At 39.2% G+C, this 21103-nt stretch overlaps 1 protein-coding gene, 1 long non-coding RNA gene and 1 other non-coding gene across 3 annotated transcripts; 2 read left to right on the forward strand and 1 right to left on the reverse strand.

Moving 5' to 3' along the window:
* Nucleotides 1-26: 26 nt before the first annotated feature.
* Nucleotides 27-8670, forward strand: nop2 (NOP2 nucleolar protein homolog (yeast)). The gene is made up of 16 exons (XM_077208879.1): nt 27-411; nt 895-1022; nt 1163-1202; nt 1288-1346; nt 1438-1682; nt 2009-2213; nt 2325-2524; nt 2830-2919; nt 5283-5370; nt 5464-5604; nt 5808-5947; nt 6067-6156; nt 6306-6428; nt 7516-7613; nt 7716-7852; nt 7930-8670. Exons 2-16 carry the CDS (start codon nt 917-919, stop codon nt 8373-8375), a joined length of 2208 nt encoding a protein of 735 aa, XP_077064994.1. The 5' UTR covers nt 27-411; nt 895-916; the 3' UTR covers nt 8376-8670.
* LOC143728729 (small nucleolar RNA SNORA29) lies at nt 2609-2751 on the forward strand. The gene has a single exon (XR_013199883.1). It is a non-coding gene; the product is annotated as a small nucleolar RNA SNORA29 (small nucleolar RNA).
* A 1069-nt stretch (nt 8671-9739) lies between the features above and the next one.
* Nucleotides 9740-11260, reverse strand: LOC143716367 (uncharacterized). The gene is made up of 3 exons (XR_013195980.1): nt 11131-11260; nt 10170-10385; nt 9740-9838 (listed from the first exon to the last, which is right to left on the reverse strand). It is a non-coding gene; the product is annotated as an uncharacterized LOC143716367 (long non-coding RNA).
* Between the last annotated feature and the right edge of the window lie 9843 nt (nt 11261-21103).

Genomic DNA, 21103 nt, shown 5'->3' on the forward strand with positions numbered 1-21103 from the left:
CAGTTTCATGTGTCCCAGTTCATTTTGTCGCAACCATAATTCAGCTTGAACACTTATCAATTAATAATTTTCATAAATGATTTTGTCAAGAAACGTGTTTTCAATAAAAAAGTTTCATATGTGTGTGTTTGTGATATTGGGCTATTGAATTAAATTAATTTAAACCTCGGTTTACCTGGGGGGGACGAGGAGGGGGGGAAATCCACCGATTTAGAAAAGATCCGACTCCAAAGAATGAATCGGGCATCGCTAACAACTTCCGGAAGTCCAACGTGTGCTGCTGTAGTCACATGTGCGCTAGTTCACGGCAGCATGAGAGGCACATGGCAACTTTCGTAAATTAAAGCTACAATTTCTCGGAGTGTTCTAGAGAAGATCGGGATAATCGCAAGAACTTGTTTTTGTTAAACAGTAAGTATCTGATGGGTTTACAGTTAACAGTTACTACTTTTGTGTCTTAATCGGTTCACAGTGAGCTAGTCTCATAGTTTGCAACGTGCTAGTAAATTGTGCGCAAAATACAACCTAATGTGTTCTATCTAAACATTATATTGAATTTACAGCAGTAATATAAACATAATGGGCATTTTATTGACCTAATGAACATAATAGCAATTACCAGTGTTAAATTGTTGAAGCAGCATCACGCTCCGATCTGTCAATCAAGTAACGTTAAAAGTTGTATTTGTCACGATTACAAGCCATACATCTATTTTAATACAATGAAAGCTTTGAATTGTGTAGATGGCTATGTTTACATGAGAGTGATATTATACAGTATGAAAGCCACATGTGCCATGGCAACTACTGGTTTTTGTGTTTCTAACCTTATAATAATCATGTTTTTACTTCTGGTCAAATATGTTTTATTGATTACTTGTTTTGTTACCCCAGAACAACTTTTTAGGTGTCAATCATGGGCAGGAAGTTGGATCCCACCATTAGGGCGAAAAGAGGACCTGGACGCAAGTCCAGGAAACAGAAGGGAGCAGAAACTGAGCTGTCCAAGTTTTTGGTTGATGGTAAATAACACATACTTTAAATGATAATTCCATTCATTCATTCATGATTGAGACATATAATGACTATATATATGCATATATTCTAACCATTCTAACAATGTATTAAATAAGTTATAACAATGGTTATCTTCTGTTCACAGATGAGGGGCCTAAAAAACTTTCAAGCAGAGGAAGAAAACGGTAAAATTAATTTGATTAGGAGATTTATTTTCGTAGCTTTCTGATGATAACTTGTCATTTATTAATATTTTTTTAATTTCGACAGAGCTGTAAAGAGAACTCAAGTGACCAAAAAACCAAAACAAGAGGAAAAGCCCAAAAAAGGTATATAAAGGTTTAAAAATTAAACAAAAATGTAATAACTGTTTATACACCGTTGAATTTGCATTGAATCGTTGAATCATATTTATTGCAGGATTCTCAGATGAGAATAGTGAATGGCTCAAACCAGCACAGAGGAAACGAAAGATTGAACAATGCGAGGAAGATGAGGACAGTGACAGCCAATGGGAAGAAGAAGATGATGATGATGTTGTAAAGGGCTTAGATCACAAGGGATTGGCGGGTGGTGATGATGATGATGATGATGATGATGATGAAGAAATGGTGGATGACTATGGTGCCGATGAAGGGGATGAACAAGACAGTGATGGAGAAGAGGTATGAAACAAACATTTGTTTAAAGAAAATCTTGACCTTTTGTTCAGTATGTCAAATTTCTCCATTAAACATCCAGATGTCCTACTACTTTTGATAAATGTGAAGTTTGGGAGCACAAAACACTGTATCCCACAATGGAGTGTGTTTGACTTTCCATTTCTATGTGAGATAACTGGAAGTGATATCAGCAGCAATTTTAACATCTCTCATCAAAATGTACATCGTTACTGTACTATACTATATATATTTTTTAATTTAAAAAAAGTGCATTGTATTCCAAGCATAGCCAATTCCTAATTGTGTCCCATCATCCTTTGCCGTGTCAGCTTCTGCCAATAGAGAAAGCTGCAAGAAAACAGAAAAAACAAACAAGCATGAAGCCAGAGAGTGATGACGACGATGATGATGATGACGAAGAAGAGGGAAAGAAAGTTTCAAAGGAAGATGAGGAGGAAGAGGATACTGTTCAGGCAAATATTGACGAGACAGAACAATTCAAACTCCCTGCTGCAGCAGATAGAGCCAAGGAAGGTACGTCCAACCTTTTTTTGTCATCAAACTACAGATGTCCACAGCCTCCCAGATTTTGTTTGATCTAGAGGTGTGTTCTAAGTCGCCGCCCTTCGTCTCGCGTGTATGCAGGTCTTTTACTGATGGACTTACAGACCATCCATCAGAGGATCAAAGATAATGTGGATGTGCTGTCTCACTTCAGTGAGAAGAGAGAGGAAGGCAAGGAAAGATCCGAGTATCTCTCTCTGCTGCGCTCTGACCTCTGCACCTATTACAGCTACAACCTTTTCCTCATCAGCAAACTCATGGACCTGTTCTCTCTCTCTGAGGTGTGTGTTTGTATGTGCTCTTGCTTTTTAGTCCGTAATGATGAGTAACTTGGCATGACAGCTTTTATTGCTGAAGTATAGATGCTTCCTGTTTTTAGTACCACACATCTGCTTCCTCACAAGGTGTGTGGCTATGCTAACGGGATAAAGCAAATGTCTATCAAGATCTGAAGGGGTGGATGGCCACACCCCCTCCACCTCTATATGAATTGACAGTACATCTATATCAGAACCAAATTCTTTGTTAAACTTTGTAAAAGTTTTTGTGCGTTTATTGATATACAAATACAAATTTTCTGTTTCAGCTGATTGATTTTCTTGAGGCCAATGAAATTCACAGGCCAGTCACCATCAGAACCAACACCCTGAAAACCAGAAGGAGAGACTTGGCTCAGGTCTGGAATGTCTTCTTTTTTCAATCTTTTTCCAAAATGTTGTGATATTTTGTATCAGAAGCCCCATTAATGCCTGGTTTTTGATCGAATGGTGCTCAATGATATGGGGCATAAAAAAAATTTGTTTGGTTTCGGTTTCCGACCGACCTTGTCAATTTATGTACGACCCTAAATTTATTTTATGAGCTTGGGGAAGAAATAATACAAATTAAATAAATACGCAAATAAAAAACTTTGAGGCGAACTATTATTTATGTTTTTGTACAGCACCGTATTTGTATAGCCTGTTGTCCTCCAGCAATGTGAACAAACGAGGCAGCCACGGGCGTTCACACATCGTTGTTGTCATGTAGATGCACTGCTGCGCTTGTGACAGGGCGCATGAACTGAACGAGCAGAGATAGAGAGAGAGCCCCGGTCGCGCACGCGCACTCTCTCTGCGGAGCCAGGCGAAAGTATAGGCTTCACCGTCTCAAAACTAAGCACTGTCTTGCTCTCTCTCCCTCGCACATATTAATCAAAATAAATCGACACGATGGCAAGGTCGGAAGACTAAAGTTTCATGTGGAGCATTCGGAGATTTCTTTTTTCCTGAATTACCGCTGGGTGGGAATTGTGCTAAAATACGTTCCTTATCTTCTCTGAAAAGCGTACACTTTAAATAAACGAAAAAACTATCCAGTGATGAAATGTTTTCTGTGATGACACAAATCTTGTGGGATGTCCTAACCGCCGGGATAATCACACAACGCGCACACGTCCGATAATGACACGTCCAATTTGCGAACTCATTACTGGTTTTAATGAATGGTTAAAACAACTGATCTTTCCAACACTGAACTCACGAGACGTCTGAATCGGTGTATAACTAATCGGTAACACTTTACAATAAGGCAACCCCGTTTGCCCCCGCGCACACATTTAAAATCAGCGTGTGTGTAACATGCTGGGACACGCAAGGTGGTAGAGTACAGGTAGGCTATGTTATGAAAAAATAGAGTAGCTTATCCATCGCTACTGTAAATTAAAATAAATAAATAAAATAATAATTTCCTTCCTATCCCTGCTGCCACTGGACAGAGAAAAAAAAGTCCCTACCGACCCATGACCTCAACTGACAACCAACCGGAACCAATTTTTTTTTTTTTTATGCCTGGGTTCCAAAACATGATCCAATTACTGAAACCTCATTGAATTTGTTAAATGCTAATGTATCCTGATCCACCTGGACATCGAAAAATTAATGACCATACATATAAATATTTTTGCTTTGCACCATTAGACTTAGTTGAAAAATATTTTATTTTGATAAATATTTACTAGGGCTGAGGCTGACACCTACTGGTGTGCATGATGCATCGTGCAAAAATAAAGTTTTACAGTAACGGATGCGACTGTTAATGTGTTATTCGTAGTGAGTGACCCATGATAATTTATTTCACTTCCTTCCTAGAATGAGCAGTTTGCGACATTGCGTGATAAACAACAACATTACTGGTATTGCAAAATATTCAGTGGCACATGCCACTCAAACGCATACAAACTGACAACATGTTTGAAAAAATATTACAGACTTTAATGTTTTATTGACATTTATTTTAGAATATCATTAAATTAGGCTAATTATTTAGGAATTTGTGTCACAGTTATGTCAGTCACTATTGGAGGTAGTGTAATACTAGTGTAAAACAATATGTAACTCCACCTTAAGGTCTTGATGAAATGGAAGTAGCGAGAGATTTTTTTTTTATTCCATATTTTGATGTACGTCCAATTGTAATGGATTATTGAATAATAAAAAATGTATGATGTAGACTTGGTTCTATGCATCAGTAGCTTTGAATTTGAGATGTGAACATTGCGCTCAAATGAATGCGTTTGCAGTCAAGGTCCCAAAAGTTTTTTCCGCATGCTAATCGATGAACTGTCATAATAGATTTATGCACATACAAAATAGTGAACTTTCCTTTCATGCCGACTTTAACACTCATTTTGAGTACTGTACACAGTCTAAGACAAGTAGTCACACGAGATGCATCTGAGACTCATTTTAATACACACTTCTTTATTGGCATCTATAGTTCCATAAATTACCGTTCTCTTCCACAAAATGTTCTTTATCGTAGAAAGGTGCTTTAGATCTTTAAAGTGTTATTTACATTTAAGAAAAGAGGTTCTTTTAAGACTTGTTTACAGAAAGGTGCTTTCGGACATCACTTTCTTTTTTTTAAAGATTACCAAGCATCACGTCTGACCAAAACGGACGTTAATAACAGGTGTAAACAAACCCAAAATGCCATTGACACCTGTCAGTCTTGTTCACAAATGGATGCTGGTTCTTATGGCTTCTTTTTTTAACACAGGCTTTGATTAACAGAGGAGTAAACCTGGATCCATTGGGGAAATGGTCCAAAACGGGGCTAGTTATCTATGACTCTTCTGTTCCCATAGGTCAGTTCCAGTGTCATTTCAAAATAACATTGTTTTTCTTCGTTCATTTACTGGTGATTGTAAGTGTTAATTGTAATTCTCTCTTTCATACAGGAGCAACTCCAGAATATTTGGCAGGCCAGTACATGCTGCAAGGGGCATCATCATTTCTTCCTGTAATGGCGCTGTCTCCTCAGGAGGGGGAGTCAGTGTTAGACATGAGTGCCGCTCCAGGAGGCAAGACCACATATATGGGTGAGCATATGCTTCTCCGTGGCAGTCACACCAACTGCTGTGTTTTTGTAAAGTGGCTAATCTCTTTTTATGTTTTTTTTTTTGGCACCAAAGAGTCATGTAGAAATAATGCACATGATTACCTTTCTACAATGTTGTGTTAAAAAGTAAGCATCAGGAAATGATTCTGGAGTGTCTAAATGTGTATCATTTGTGTGATGCAGCTCAGCTCATGAGGAACACGGGCATGATTGTGGCTAATGACGCAAATGCAGAGAGACTGAAGAGTGTGGTGGGAAACATCCATCGTCTCGGTGTCACTAATGCGGTCATCTGCAACTATGACGGCAGACAATTCCCAAAGGTCCGCATTGTCCGTTTTTCATTTTCTGTCTTAGAATATTTCGTTTTCAGTTAACCATGTTGTCATTAAAAATCCTTTTTTTCTTTTTTTAATCTGAGGCGTTTCATTTTGTGTTCTAGGTGATGGGAGGTTTCGACAGAGTGCTTTTGGATGCTCCTTGCTCCGGTACAGGAGTCATTTCCAAAGATCCAGCCGTTAAAACCAACAAGGTGAATCTGTTCTTAAAGTTACCTCTTTTCATTCTTTTGGCATTTGATGTTAACGTTTTAAAGACTTCCTTCAGCCTTTATTCTGAAGGATTTGTTTAGTTTTTGCACATCCTCCATTCAGAATTGTAAAGTATTTCTCTCTTTCTCAGGATGAGGCTGATATTCTTCGCTCGGCTCACCTGCAGAAGGAGCTCATCCTGTCTGCTATCGACTCTGTCAATGCGGATTCCTCAACTGGCGGATACCTTGTTTATTCCACGTGCTCTATTATGGTGAGTTGACCAATACAGATTCATTTATTTTAGTCTCTGACATCCAGTGTGCAGAACTTATCTGATATTTAATAAGTCTTGTTTTTTGCACTTTGGTAACTGAATAGTAATTTCAATAAAACTGCAATAAACTGTCATTTAGGTCTATAGATTAAAGGGGGAAAGAATTTTAAATGTCATTTTGGTGATGAAAGATAAGTTTTAAAGGATCAAATTAACTACAGGGGGACTTTAAATTTTAGTTTTATAAATGAAAAACTCAGTTTGAAGACATCAACTACCCTTACTAGAAAAGTTTGGGATTGGTATAATTATTTCATGCAAAATTAATCAAAGCGCAATTTAAAATAACTCTTCTGTTTTAAAATGAATTTTCAACAGCCATTACTCTAGTCTTAAGTGTCACATGATCCATCTAATTATCAATGGCGAAAACAGTTGTGCTGTTTAATAATTTTTGTGGGAAGTATTAGAGAGGATGATTTGATGAATAGAATGAACTTTGTGAATAGATGAATAGAAATCCTTTGTACCATATAAATGTCTTTACTGTCACACTTGGTTAATTTAATGCATCCTTGCTGAATAAAAGTCTATCTCTTTAAAAAAAAAACCCACATTATATTGACCCCATACTTTTGAACGGTAATGTGTGAAAATGACCAATTACTTTGTGGCCAGCAATCATAATACTTAAGAAATCATTCCCTGTCATGGCTTTCCACATGAGACTTTTTTTGGCCTGGAAATAATGAATACTTCAGGGGCCTGAAAGTGTTAGAATCTACAATCAAATATTTTACTAACCTTTTAGGTTTCCAACAACAACATAAATCTTGTTGGAGTTGGTGCAGCAAAAACCTTTTTTAATTGTCTGATTTGACATGGACTGACTCAGAAATTGCATTTTAATCAGCGCTATAGTGCAAGATTTAAAGGAAAGGTGGAAGAGATGGATGGAGAGTAATTGTATGAATCCTTGTCTGAAAACCTACTGAAATTTTTGGATGATTGCTTTTCATGTCCTCCTAAATATTCACATTTTTAAGTGAATTTCTTATGAAGATTTGATTTGACTTCCCCATAGGTGGAGGAGAATGAGTGGGTTGTGGACTATGCTCTGAAAAAGAGAAATGTTAAGCTGGTCCCTGCTGGACTGGACTTTGGCAAGGAGGGATTCACCAGGTAATGAGGCCTTATTGGAGATCAATCTACAATAATAAAGGCTGTACTCCCAGAAGTTTCCCAAAGAAAGCGTATTAAATAATGTACATCTCTTTTCCACAGATTCAAAGAGAGACGTTTCCATCCCTCTCTCAAACTGTCTCGCCGATTCTACCCTCACTCCCACAACATGGATGGATTTTTTGTGGCTAAGCTAAAGAAGCTGTCTAACACAATCCCTACCGCAGCAAAAGAAACGGGTGCGTAGTTATTTCCCATGATTTCCACAACTTGTTTATTTTCTATCTGATGTTAATGGTTTGAATTGATTTTTCAGAAAATGAAGTCGAATCTACAAAAATGGAGACTGCAGCCTCATCGGAGCAGATCCAAAAGCCAGAATCTAAGGAACAGAAGCCCGCTTCAACTAAAGCGAAAAGCAACATGGGCAAGAAGCAGAAATTAAAACAGAACAAATCTGAGACGCCCATCATCACAAAGAAAGCTGGAGTGAAATCTGAGAATAAGAAATCTGATGGTCCCAAAAAGGCTAAAATTGCCAAGTTGGATGGTAAAACTTCCAAAAAGGTTGATAAACCTTTCAAAAAACAGAAGGTAAAGGAACTGAACGGAGATTCAACGAAAGAGGTAAAGGAGAAGAAAAAGGGGAGCCAGTTTGAGAAGAAAAACAAAATGAAAAAGAAGAACTTGAAGAAAAGAATAGGGAAAAACAAATTTAGGAAGTTAAAAAACATCCTTGGACAAGACGAAAGTGGCCAGTGAGATTCATCGCTATGAATTGACATGGACCTGTATGCTCAGGACTGGGGTCCGTCAGTGGTTTAACACACAACTGGAATTTGAAACCTATCCCAGCCTGCTTTTGGGGACTCAAAGATCATCCTTCAGAAATGTACACAGTGATTTTGTGTATTTATCTTGCTTCTCAATACTTTTGTCAACCGTATTGCTTTACCGTGAGGTTTTCTTCAACCCCGTGGTATGTGTTATAAATGTATACTGTCCGTTTTAATGGATTTTGTTTTGAGTAAGAAACATTTAACTGAAATGCTGCAAAGGAATGAGTATGTGGTCTGTTTTCTTCCCTCATACCCAATTAAAGAGAAAGTTTCAAAAAAGGTATGTTGTCTGAAAAAGCAAAGTCTGAAACCTTAATGTACTTTGGTTATCGCCTTCCTTGGGAAGAGAATATTAACCTGAACTTTCCTTTCAGAACATAACCTCAGAAATCGGATCAAAAACTGTTGAGGTAGAAGTGAAACTTTCCTTTGAGCCTGAGTGCATCACGACTGCTATACAGCAAAGCCTATTGACTTCACTTTTCACTTTGCTTAGCTCCCGCCACAGAACATTTATCAACGCAAAGTTTTCTTCAGGTTCAAATGGCTAAAACGCTCAGTAGATGAACTTCAGCTATGTGTGATCTTTCTTCCCACCCTTTTGGCCCAGTGCCTGCGTAGCCATGGTGACGCACTTATCGTATTGTGCATCGTGAAGCCCTGAGCTCGTAACCTCTGAACTGCGATGTTTTCTCCCTGCTTGCATGAGATCCTTCGGTCTCCACAAAAGATGGCCCAAAACACCACAATTATCATCACTTGTTCCTCCCAGAGCTGTAAATTCTATTGAAATGAAGCGCGTGTAGGCAAAGCGTTCATTTTAATCACATTGCAGTGATTGCATGCAAGGAGATAATTTAAGGTTGTGCCTGAAGGGTAGAGGAAGCCATTCAGCAGGCCTATGGGTAAAGCGGTTTAGATCAGACTGGTTTGACACCCCACTGATTAAGTGGTATTGTAGAAGGATAATTAGGATCATCTGAACATACGATTGCAGGGGTTGGATCTTTAATAAGAACTGCTACTCCTGTTTTGTACTCTACAGATGAGTTTTCGCTTCTTGTGTATCTCCAATATTTTCACACTAACTTTTTTTTGTGGGGGGTTGCATCTGACACGCAGTGAAAGTGTGCACTCTTTTGTTTTTTGCAAAGTAAGCGCCTTACTCCATAATGTTGCAAATCGTTAAAACAATAGTCATATTATCGTAAACTACACAGTACACATAACACATCCCCAATTCAGAATACTTGTAAAACAGTAGGTGAAGTACCTGGATGACCTACTACTTCTGACGAGACTCTTAAGTGTGTTTCTAGTAGACTATCCCACGAGGCCACAGGAGAGGAGTTGACTTGGCAGTAAAGGAAAAGATGTTTTAAGGCCCTTCAAAAAGAATGGAATATATTTTCTTTCTCTTTGTATTTATATATCAATATAGTACAAGATTATCCTATTCAAATCAATATGATAAATGTGTTGGGTCAAAAGTAATCAAATAGTTGTCCGATTATATTTCCTAAAATGTGTAATGTAATTACATTAGATTACTGCCCACATTTTTCATCATGTAATTTACAATCAGTAACGGACTACAGTACTACTAAAAAATGGTCACATGACAAATGTATTACATCCAGATGTATGATTCATACAACTGACATACTATATAGAACATACTTTTTATTAGTTGCAAATACATATGTAAAAGAAGTACCTATCAAGAGATGCGATATCGTGTGCAGCCACAGTAATAGGGTCAGCAGAGGTTTTCTCTATTATATAATTTCCTTTTTAGTTTTTCTTGGTTTCTCCGCACATTAGTTGGATCAAAAGTGAGAAAAACTTGTTGAAAGAAGGTCCATATTACAGAGATTTTGAGGTGGGTTCTTTTGACTTGGGCCGGTGTCATGACAAATCGGGTCTCTATCAACTGTTAATTAATGATTATAAAAGTTCAGCCAAATTATATTAATTTAAGATATATCGTGCATAATAAAACAAATTGAACATTATTTCGTTCACTTGATAAAATGTTATTAGTTAATTAATAATAGCCTATTTAGTGAATAATGGAACATTCTTTTTTTTAACTGAAATATTTGGAGATTTAACACTTAAATTAACATTTAATTACATTAAAGATGATTGTGAATGTAGGGTAAGTGCAAATGTGTGCATAAACTAAGCTATTAGGCAAATCGGGTATCTGCATGCTAGATCATAAGCTAACTAATACAGACATTAATGGTCATTATAACGTTGTTCAAACATTTATCATAACATGATTTTGTAGGAATAGTAATCAGGCGCTAAAGAGAGTACCATAGAGTTGTAGAGGTATGACGTCACTTTGTCGACCCAATAGGATTTTCCCATAGGCTTTTGGATTATCGCTAAAAACAAGTGATCAACAAAAGTTTATGATACTTGCACGTCTATCAAGATAATTATCACAGATGATCACAACTTTTATGAATTTTGAAGCCTAAATGCAGTCACCAGAAGTAAAAAGCTAAAGGTACACCATGGTTCCACAAATTCAACGTCACCATAACTAAGCTTCCAACAACTCTTTCAGTGTTTATCTAAAAACATTTTCCCAGAATTTTTGAGTTAAGAGTATATAAGAGCACAATTATAAGCATAACGATGCTGTAAAAGCGGACTGAGCTTACCTTTTCAGCGTGATGACGTTTAATCTCCTCGACAGCCTCTGTAGTCTTTATTTAACCACTTGTTAGCAACCGCCTTTTTCAAGACATGTAAAAAATCACGAGTGGGGTTAAGTTGATGTATTTTATGTCATGGAATACAATGTGAAAGTGTCTTAAGCTCACCACAGACCTTATTTCCACCATTTAACCAAAAACCTATTAAGAAAACTCAGCAACTTCGGGACGGTGAAGCCGGAAGAAATTGCAATGCGCAATATGGCGGAATACGTCCCGGAGGCGGTACAGATATGGTCTCCAAGTGGACAGACTTTCCTTGAATTGGAGTTTGCCCCAGATTTGTCCACACCGGTAAACACCCAGCCCTAGCAATGTGCTAAAAACAAATCAAAAACCTTTGCAATTGCATAGCAACGCACTGGCAGTCACCCAAAACACCTTAGCCTTTCAAATATGTAAGTAAACAGTTGTTTTGAAGTAAAAACAGTAGCAGAAAAACAATTCAGCACATGAAAAATAACAGCATTTCATGGTGCATGGGGGTGTTGCCTATATGTAATTGTGCCATCCCATCCGCCCCTTTAATTTATGTTCCGCTACGATTCCCATTGCCTCAGCCTCTGTAGTGCATCTATGAGAATGTCGTGACTGTACAATTTGACCGGGTAGTTAATCCTTTTACAGCTGGGAAATGTGCCAGAGTCTTCATTATATCCTCCAGCTACCTATATCAGGAATGACTGCAGAAACGTGTAGGCCTACGCTGAAGTCTGTAACTGGGAGACGTAGCTGTCAAACTCAACTAAACCTTACCGCTCAGTGTCAGCCAGGGAATAGTGAGGCCAAAAAAAAGAAAGAAAAATCTACCATTCTTTGCTCACCATTTTTTCAAAAATCTTATTATATATGGCAGAATATTCCGGGTGCTCTTTTGTGTATGAAGAACGTGTTTTTGCATTCCACTGCGCTTACATTGTATTTGTATATAAACATTTGCATCTTGCTCAGCTTCTTGTGCATGAGCACTGAGTTTTTAACCTTTTAAAAAACTACTCATTTTAAATGTCCCTTAAGGGCTGTTCACAAAGGCATTCTAGGCTACTGCCCAGCTTTTTCCTTTGTTTATATATGTAAACATGCACTATGGACATGTTTGCCCATTGCATTTGCATCTTGTGTCTTTTTCAGTGTCTCGCACTTGACAATGTTCTAAAATAGCAGTGCCCAAAAAGAATGTGGTTTTGTATTCCATTGAACTGCTTTTCATAGACGGACATGTTTGACAATTGAGCTTGTGTCTTAGTGCGCATGACACTTATTCTAAAAACACAGTGTTAAAAGAAGTGGAACTTTAAAAAAAAAAAAATGCATCTCCAGCCCAAGCGTTTTTTCATTCCATTGCTTTCCATTTCACTTTTTTAAGGCAAAAACAACTTTAAAGGCTATAAGACACAAAACAACGGTCAGTCGCCGGACTGTCGTTAAAGGTCTGTTGGCCCAGTTTTTGCGGTGTGTTTCTTACCGTTGGCATTAGTTGGATCACAGTTGGTGGCTTTTTGGCCGATTAAGCAGGCTGAATTAGCGTTTAAGCCATCGGTGAGAAAGATCACTCTGATTGGCTGTTAAGCAAAGTAGTGCATAAGAAACAAAACGAAATCGACAAAATTCCAATGCGCAATTTATTTCATAACAAAATGGGCCCTAATGATGAAATTTGAAGGCCAGTTGATCAGCATTCATTATCAAAATAGTAAGCAAGCGCTGATTTGTTTTTGTTTTTTTATGGCTTGTATATCTGCAGAGGACAAATAGAGACTACTGCCACTTGCAGGTATGGAAAGTTATTTGGTCTCATGCAGGTGCAGAATGTACATGCCAGATGGTTGTTGGTTTTCATCTTTGTGGTGTGTTCATTCCAACTTTTTGTGCCAGAAGAAGATGACAAGATGGGGCAATACAGTCGGCTTTCATCACTGCTTTTTCTTTGATGTCGGCTTGGTGTCACACCTTCCACTTTCTTGACAATATTTTAGAAGTAAATATGTGTACTGTCCAGTCTGTTGGCTGCTTAGAATCCAAACAAGTGATGTCAGATTTGAAAATGAATCGATGAATTGATCCAAATGATAAAGTTATCAGTTTAAATTGAATGTAATGGCACCAGCGTAAATGACTCACTCACTCTATTTTAATGCAAAATATCTGGAGTAACATGCCATAAATGATATTCCCTCAAAATGTTTCTGCTTGCTGCCTGCAGCCCTTAATATGAACATCATAGTTTGTTGATCTGTCTTTACTCAATTTTCTCGACTCAATCTCACTCGAAACTTTCTGAACTTGAAAACCTTTATTTTGAATATAACTTCTCAGGGTCTGGTGTCCTCTCACCCACCCACACGCCTACACAGATGAATATGCCCACTCTTATTTCTCACCACACACACACACACACACACACACACACACACACACACACACACACACACACACACACACACACACACACACACACACACACACACACACACACACACACACACACACACACACACACACAAACACACACACACAAACACACACACACACACACACAAACACACACACACACACACACACACACAAACACACACACACACAGCTAGATTCCTACAGAACTACAGAAAACACACATACTCACATGTACCACCTTCGCCTCTTACTCTCTCTCTCAGAGGTGACACTGGTGGGCTCTAGCCATATCCTACCATACCCTCATTTTTCATACTTGTCTCATCCCTCTCTTTTCGCCTACCCATCCTCCTACACACCTTCTCTCTCGTGCTAGCGTTCTCTCTCTGTCTCGCTTTGGCTCTTTCTCTGTCTCTTGAGTGACAGTCAGAGAGGACTGTAGAGGCCAATTACTCTTCTGCTGTTCTGGTGAGTGTGTTATATAAAATAAGAGTACCTTCTGCTGTCTGCAAGAGGCAGACATGTCAACTTCTGTGTGTGAGTCTGCATTCACATCCCGCTTCTGGGATAAACTTTTTGAATCACCTAGAATATTTATTTGTATTAGTTTAGATTTTAAAGGGGCCTTATAATAGCTGAAGTTCTAAGCTCTAATTAATAGAGGTTTTCAAAGAATAAACTAACATACCCCAAGTGTCACTAGGGGTCCACAGAAAAAATAAAAGTAATTTTTTTTTCAAATATATAATTTTGGCTCTGTCAAAGTTAGCATGCAAACTTAAATAAAAACTGTGATACATAAATAGCTATTTAATTAATCCATTTGATTATAATTTTTATTATAATCAAATGGATTAATTAAATAGCTATTTATGTATCACAGTCACTTCGCTCCCAATTATCAGTAAATGTTGAAGAAAAAAAAAAAAGGATAGTTCTCCCAAAAATGAAAAGTCTGTCATCATTTACTCACCTTCATGTTGTTTGGTTACAATACAAACATTCTTCAAAACTTAAAAGCAGTTGCATGAACGATCATGAGATGAGCATCCTACTTAAATCCTGGAGAACTACTGGAAGCCTGCAGTAAAAAAAATATTTGTTATAGATGTAAGATTAAATCCATAAAGTGTAGGTTTTTTATATTATAATTATTTCTTGAGTGTTTGTATTTCCTGTCTGCTTTGATGCATTTTGTGAAATGCAGAATCTGGGGCCTGGGACATCACAGGGCCAGTATTAGAAGAAAAGGTTCTATACAGAACCTTATAGGGTTCTTTCGAAAACTTGATATATAGAAATAATAAATATACATTTAATAAATGTTTACAAAAAAAAACATCTTTCACGGTCACTCCAGGTTCCACCGGCACTTCCTCACAATGATCCCTGTCACCAGAGTACTGATCACCTGCTCCTGTCACCCATCAACACACCAAGCAATGCACTACATAAGCACACAGCTCAGCCTCAATCTTTGTCTGGTCACCAATACTGATACACGACTAAACCCATGCTCTACTTACCTGTGCGTTATCTACCTGAGAAGATTCTAGTTCCTGTGCTCCAGTTCCAACTTCTCCTCTCCAGCTCCTGTCTCCAGAGTTCCTCTCCCTCATCTCTGTGCACTTCCCATATCACATTGGATCTCACCTGTCACTGGCAACTGAGGTGTGTGCTATCAATATTCCTGCCCATCCTTCCCGTCTGCTTCACTGGCCGTCTGCTTCACTGGCTCTATGAAAGACAGAAATGGACTGTGTCATATTCATCCTAGATCACCTTTATCCATTGCATTAACATTCTCTATACTTACCTGCCTGCATTGCTCACTATTGTTTAAACTTACATCTATTCTCTATGAGAGTGCATATCGTTACAGAAGACGAGACCATAACAACTCACCTGCAGCATGAGCAATCCAAATCCCGATCCTTTACAGGACACCGTTGATGGTCTTCAACCACCTCAGTTGCCGCACACGGCAATCAACTACTATTATCGTCAGTCTCATGGTCAATCCAGCACCCTACTCTGATTCAGCAGAGGACTGCAATGGGTTTCTCATCCAATGGTCACTATCTCTGGAGATGGAGCCACAACAATTCCTCACTGAAAAGGCTAAAGTATCCTTCATCATTTCTCTGCTGACGGGATGAGCGCTCCAGTTGGCAGAAAGAATTTGGCATCAGGATAGCCCCGTGGCTTGCTTCCGTGAAGTATTTGGAAAATCTGTGGGAGATTCCAGTATTGGTGAGTAACTGTATCATCTGCAACAAGGAAATAGCTCTATTAACGATTATGGCTTACGTTTCCATACTTTAGCTGCTGAAAGCGGATCAAACAAGCATTTGCTCCTCACCACTTACTGTCAAGGGCTCAAGCCTAAACTGCGGCTGCGTCTTGATGCATACGATGATGCCATGGGATTAGAGAAATTCGTCCAACTTTCCATCAGAGTCGCTCATTATGTGCAGGGCTGTATGGAACACCAAAAGGGTCAGCAAGCCTACCCACTTCCCCGCCAACCAGAGTATGTCAGCTCTCCAAAACCAAGTGTGGAACACATGCAAGTCGAGTCAACCCGTCTAACTCAGGCTGAGTGGCAACATCGCCTGACCCAGGGCCTCTGCCTGTACTGTGGTGTTAAGAGGCATGTCATAAATCACTGCCCCATTCGTCCTCCTCATCCAGTCGTGAGTTTTGTAAATAATTTTAATTCTCATTTATCACCACTTACCTCGATTGTGTGCCTTACTGCCTCTGATGTCTCCATTTCAGTTAATACCCTCATTGACAGTGGGTCAGTCAGCAATTTCATTTCCGGGAAGCTCTGCCGCCACCTCAAACTCACAAGTACAACAAAGTCTGTTACAAGGTCCATTCCATAACGGTAAGACTGCTCAGATGACAAGTATGCTTCAATGTTGGACCAGTGTTGCTCCGTGTAGGACTCATTCATGTTGAGAACATCGAATTCCTGGTTCTGGAGAACTCCACAGCTGACATCGTCCTAGGGCTCCCCTGGCCCATCGAACACCATCCGATTCTGTCTTGGTCCGTAGGTGAAGTCCTGAAGTGGGGTGAGAAATGTTTCCCAACATGTTTCCCAGAATTACCTCTTCCCTCAAGATCACCAGTCAAGACTCTACCTGTCCTTTCCACTTCGATAGAGAGCTCACAAGAGAAACAGGTGACGTTCCTGCTGATTACACCCCGTTCAGTGACGTATTTTGCCCAAGACGAGCCTTCCAATTACCACCTCACAGACCATGGGACTGCACTATTGACCTCACACCGGGTGAGCCAGTGTCCAGTGGCAAAATATACCCACTCTCCATTCCTGAACAGAAGGCCATGCAGGAGTATATTCAGGAGGCTCTTTAACAAGGACACATCCATCCTTCTACCTCCACTGCTGCTTCGAGTTTCTTTTTTGTGGAAAAGAAGGACGGAGGCTTGAGGCCCTGCATTGATTACCGGGCACTTAACAAGATCACTGTGAAATTCCGCTATCCACTTCCCCATGTCCCAATGGCCCTGGAACACCTTAGAGGTGCTTCCATCTTTACCAAGTTTGACCTCCGAAGTGCCTACAACCTCATCTGGATACGTGAGGGAGACAAATAGAATACCGCTTCTGTGACCCCTACAGGCCACTATGAGTACTGCGTCATGCAGTATGGCCTGATCAACGCCGTATCAACTCCGTATTCCAGGATTTTATGCATGAAGTGCTTTGGGAGTACCTCCATCGTTTTGTACTAGTCTACATTGATGATATCCTTGTTTACTCTTGGACCTTGGCTGAAAATCACCAGCACGTCCTCCAACGCCTGAGAGAGTTCAACCTGTTCCGGAGAAATGTCTGATCCATCAACCCGGAACTTAACCCTCTGGGGACGGATTGGGTGGTACTGCCCAAAATTGCATACTTTTACAAATGTGTAATTATCTTAAAAACTATTAATGATAGAGAGGTGCAGTCTTTTTTGCAGTCTTCCTCAGATTCCGCTGAAAACAGTGATAAACTAACCCGGCTTGTATACACACTTCCTTGTTGCGCAATACCACTACGTCAAAGGCCAATGAAATTGATGTTGTTTGGCAGATTCACGAGCAACAACCATTGGAAAAATTGCCGATGGAGGAATATTTTTCTTACCCAATCAGAGGAAGGTTACCATGACATATTCTAGCAAATCGGAGGACTCTGTAACCTTGCAAAGGTTGGTACTATATACTATTACGCAAACAGCGTTGAGTGGCAGAGACGACAGAAAGCGAACGGACGCGTCGAGTTTAAACAAGGCTTTACGGAGCGAGAGCGCACAGAGATATGAGAGAGAGACAGAACAATTATAATATATATATATATATATATATATATACAGATACAATTATAGCATTATTTATTGTTTTAGCACTTTCATGATGGCAAAAACAAGCTCTGGAACAATTACTGGAGAGTGACGAGGAGAAAGCATTGCTTAGAAAATTCTAAGCATTCCTAAGAAAAACGCCTGGGACTATTTGTAAATAAAGTTACATTTTTCATTGTTCTTTACACATTTTATTTAACAATTACACATGTCTGTCAAGCAAAGGCTTTGACAAATATAATTTTTGTTCAAAAACTGTTCACTATTGTTGCGTGATGTGTGATTTCCAGAAATAAATGCCAAAAATCGAATTTATGTTTTTGAAATTCTCTAGTTTATTGTACATTTTTACTTGTACTTCCTTTATAAACATATTACATGGGTGCTTATGTTAGCTTAGGGTCTTCTGAATCCATAGATACCAAACACATATTTTTCCATCTCCATTACATATAGTTTATAAGCCCTAATGTAAAAATAGAGAAAACGGACCAAAAAGAGCTTAGTCCCCAGAGGGTTAATGTCTTGTTTAGTTCATAGCCATGTTCTGTTTTGTTTCATTGTCATTATCTGTTTAGTTTCTGGTCTGTTATGGTCTCTAATTAGTGCACACCTGTTCACTGTTCTGTTGATTATCTCTCCTTGTGTATTTAAGCCCACAGTTACCTAAGTTCAGTGTTTGTGGTTAAAGTTGGTATATGTGTAGTGTTCTTATTATTTGTAGGAATTAAACTCTTGTGCCCGCCATGAAAACAGAGCCAGGGTGCTTGCCAAAGCCCGAGCCCATCAGGGTCTGTTCAGGTGTGTGAGCCAGTGTCCTGAAGAAAAATGCTACCTATCAGGTTGTGCTACCATTACTATATTTGCCTTGTTTTAAGAATACGGTTTGGACCACATCACACAACATGAAGGTTATACTGGATTATGAAATGTTTCCTGGTCTACTATCCCCGTTAGTCTTATCCAGTTTCAAGTCGTCTCAGTCTCTGCTAGTTCAGACCAGACAATGCCACTTTATTTCCACTGGTTTAGGCAAGTCTCAAGTCTTCTTCGCCAAGCTCCAAAGTCACCTTTGTCGCCAGTGGTGCTACCTAGCTCCAAGTTGCCTTCGTTACCATTGCCCAGCTCCAAGTCTCCGTCAAGGATGTTCACGCCCCTCCTCCCTCTCCTTCACCTTTGCCTAAGCCAGGGGTGTCCAAACCTGCTCCTGGAGGGCCAATGTCCTGCAGAGTTTAGCTCCAACCTGCTTCAACACCCCTGCCTGGAAGTTTTTGGTATGCCTAGAAAGACCTTGATTGGCTGGTTCAGTTTTGTTTAAATGGGGTTGAAGCTGAACTCTGCTGGATAGTGGCCTTCCAGGGGCAGGATTGGACACCCCTGGCCTAAGACATCTAGTTCCTCTGCCTCACCTCCGTTGTCTCCCTTCAGCCCCCAGGCTCCTCCTTTCCAATCATCAGCTCTGCTTTGGCCTGTGGATCCCTCAGCTCCAACTCAAGCCTCTGGCCCCAGACTCCTCCATGACCCTCCAACCCATCTGCTCCAAAATGACTCAAAGCTTCTTCGGCTCCACTATGGTCTGTCACCCCTCAGACTCTGCCGGGCTCCCTCGTCCCTCTGGCTCCACCTTGGTCTATCATTGCTCTGGCTCCGCCTCAGACTTCCAAGTCTTCAGCTATGCCTCAACCCTCCACCCCTCTAGTTCCATTGTGTTCAGGCATACCGACTCCACCCAGTTCTGCCAAGCCCACGTCTCCACCAAACACGTTGTTTCCTCTATTGGCCGGGCTGTGTGTAGCACCTACACCTCTGCATATATCCTTCTGAAGGATCCCAGTGTTAGAAATGAGCAACTAAAGATCCCTGATCATTTCAGTTCAAATTTCACAATATGGTGTGATACGTTGCAGTGTGTGGATTGTTTTCTAAACTGTGTAATAGTGTAATACAGGTTTTGCAGAGGCTGTTATAGAAGGATGGGGCAGCACAAATTATATAAGACCGGAAAGAAAAATGTTGCAAAGTGCTGTTACACATTTAATTTGTGAATATGCAAGATAAAGGTAAAACAGCAAAATAAATTTTAATTATGACTGAAGGTGGTCAAATACCAATTTATGACTTTCTAAATAGAAAAACCATGACTTTTTGACAACTTGTATATTATGTGGTACATTTTAATTTGACTGATATCTGTAATTAGAGTAAATAAGCACTGTAATGTAAATAAATTAGATCTTGTAAATGGCTCTGTTGCCAGGTTCCTGCTGGATTGGTTGCTAGTGGCAGCAGCTGGCTGGATAAACCTGTGATCCTTCGCAGTGTGAGAAACTCAGACAGGGTACACAACCGTAAAAACACTGGTTTCAACCTGATCAAACACAAGAGCCCCTCTCTGGACGCTGATGCTTTTATGAAGCTAGAGATACCTCAGGGTGTGTGTGGTTTTTTGGAGACTATTATTGTGATAGACCACTGTTGAGTCTGTATGATGAGAGTTGGATCATAAATGAATCATATATTGTGTTTGTGCAGTGGTAAAGGGAAATAATTGTGTTAGGTTGTAACACTGCATTATATCAACGCGTTTAAGGTCATCTTTGTGCTTGAATTAAGTCAGTGGTTCTCAACCTTTTGACTCCAAGGCCTCCTTTGTCCACAACAATATTTGAAGGTCCCCCTAGCCCTATTTTTGTTTTTAAAACATTTATTTAATATGGGTATATTTTGTAAATAATAAAATTAACAAATAATTAATATAAATTAATTTCAGGATTCCAGAAGTTTTAGGAGCGCAATATTGTTCAGGGTTCCCACTCTCATGATTCATGATTTAAGCCGTTAAATCAGTCATTCATGATTTAACGGCTAAGGATTAAGCATACTGATTTTTTAAAATATATTTCCCCACAATTCCTACACAATAAAATATGGCATATATTTAGATTTTGTTAATTTACATTCCTTTTCTATGACTATAGGATCTATCTATTTTTGTTTTATTTGAAATAAAAATACAAATAAAAAATTACAATAATATTATAATTACGCTTTTTTTGAGAATTTATGAATTTTGGTCCCCATGAGGAAAACAGCTTATAAATCATACTAAGTGATGTCTCTTGAAAATGCAGAAAGTTTTCTGT

Source organism: Siphateles boraxobius, unplaced genomic scaffold (genome assembly GCF_051911475.1).
Source record: "Siphateles boraxobius isolate OS27281-9 unplaced genomic scaffold, OSU_SipBor_1 12, whole genome shotgun sequence".
NCBI lineage: Eukaryota > Metazoa > Chordata > Actinopteri > Cypriniformes > Leuciscidae > Siphateles > Siphateles boraxobius.

What these genes read in the sequence shown, in the direction of transcription:
- nop2 (XM_077208879.1), top strand. Translation starts at nt 917, where the DNA reads ATGGGCAGGAAGTTGGATCCCACCATTAGGGCGAAAAGAGGACCTGGA. An exon ending in AGCAGATAGAGCCAAGGAAG is followed by an intron (nt 2,214 to 2,324) that starts GTACGTCCAACC and finishes GCGTGTATGCAG; the next exon opens with GTCTTTTACTGATGGACTTA. An exon ending in TGACTCTTCTGTTCCCATAG is followed by an intron (nt 5,371 to 5,463) that starts GTCAGTTCCAGT and finishes TCTTTCATACAG; the next exon opens with GAGCAACTCCAGAATATTTG.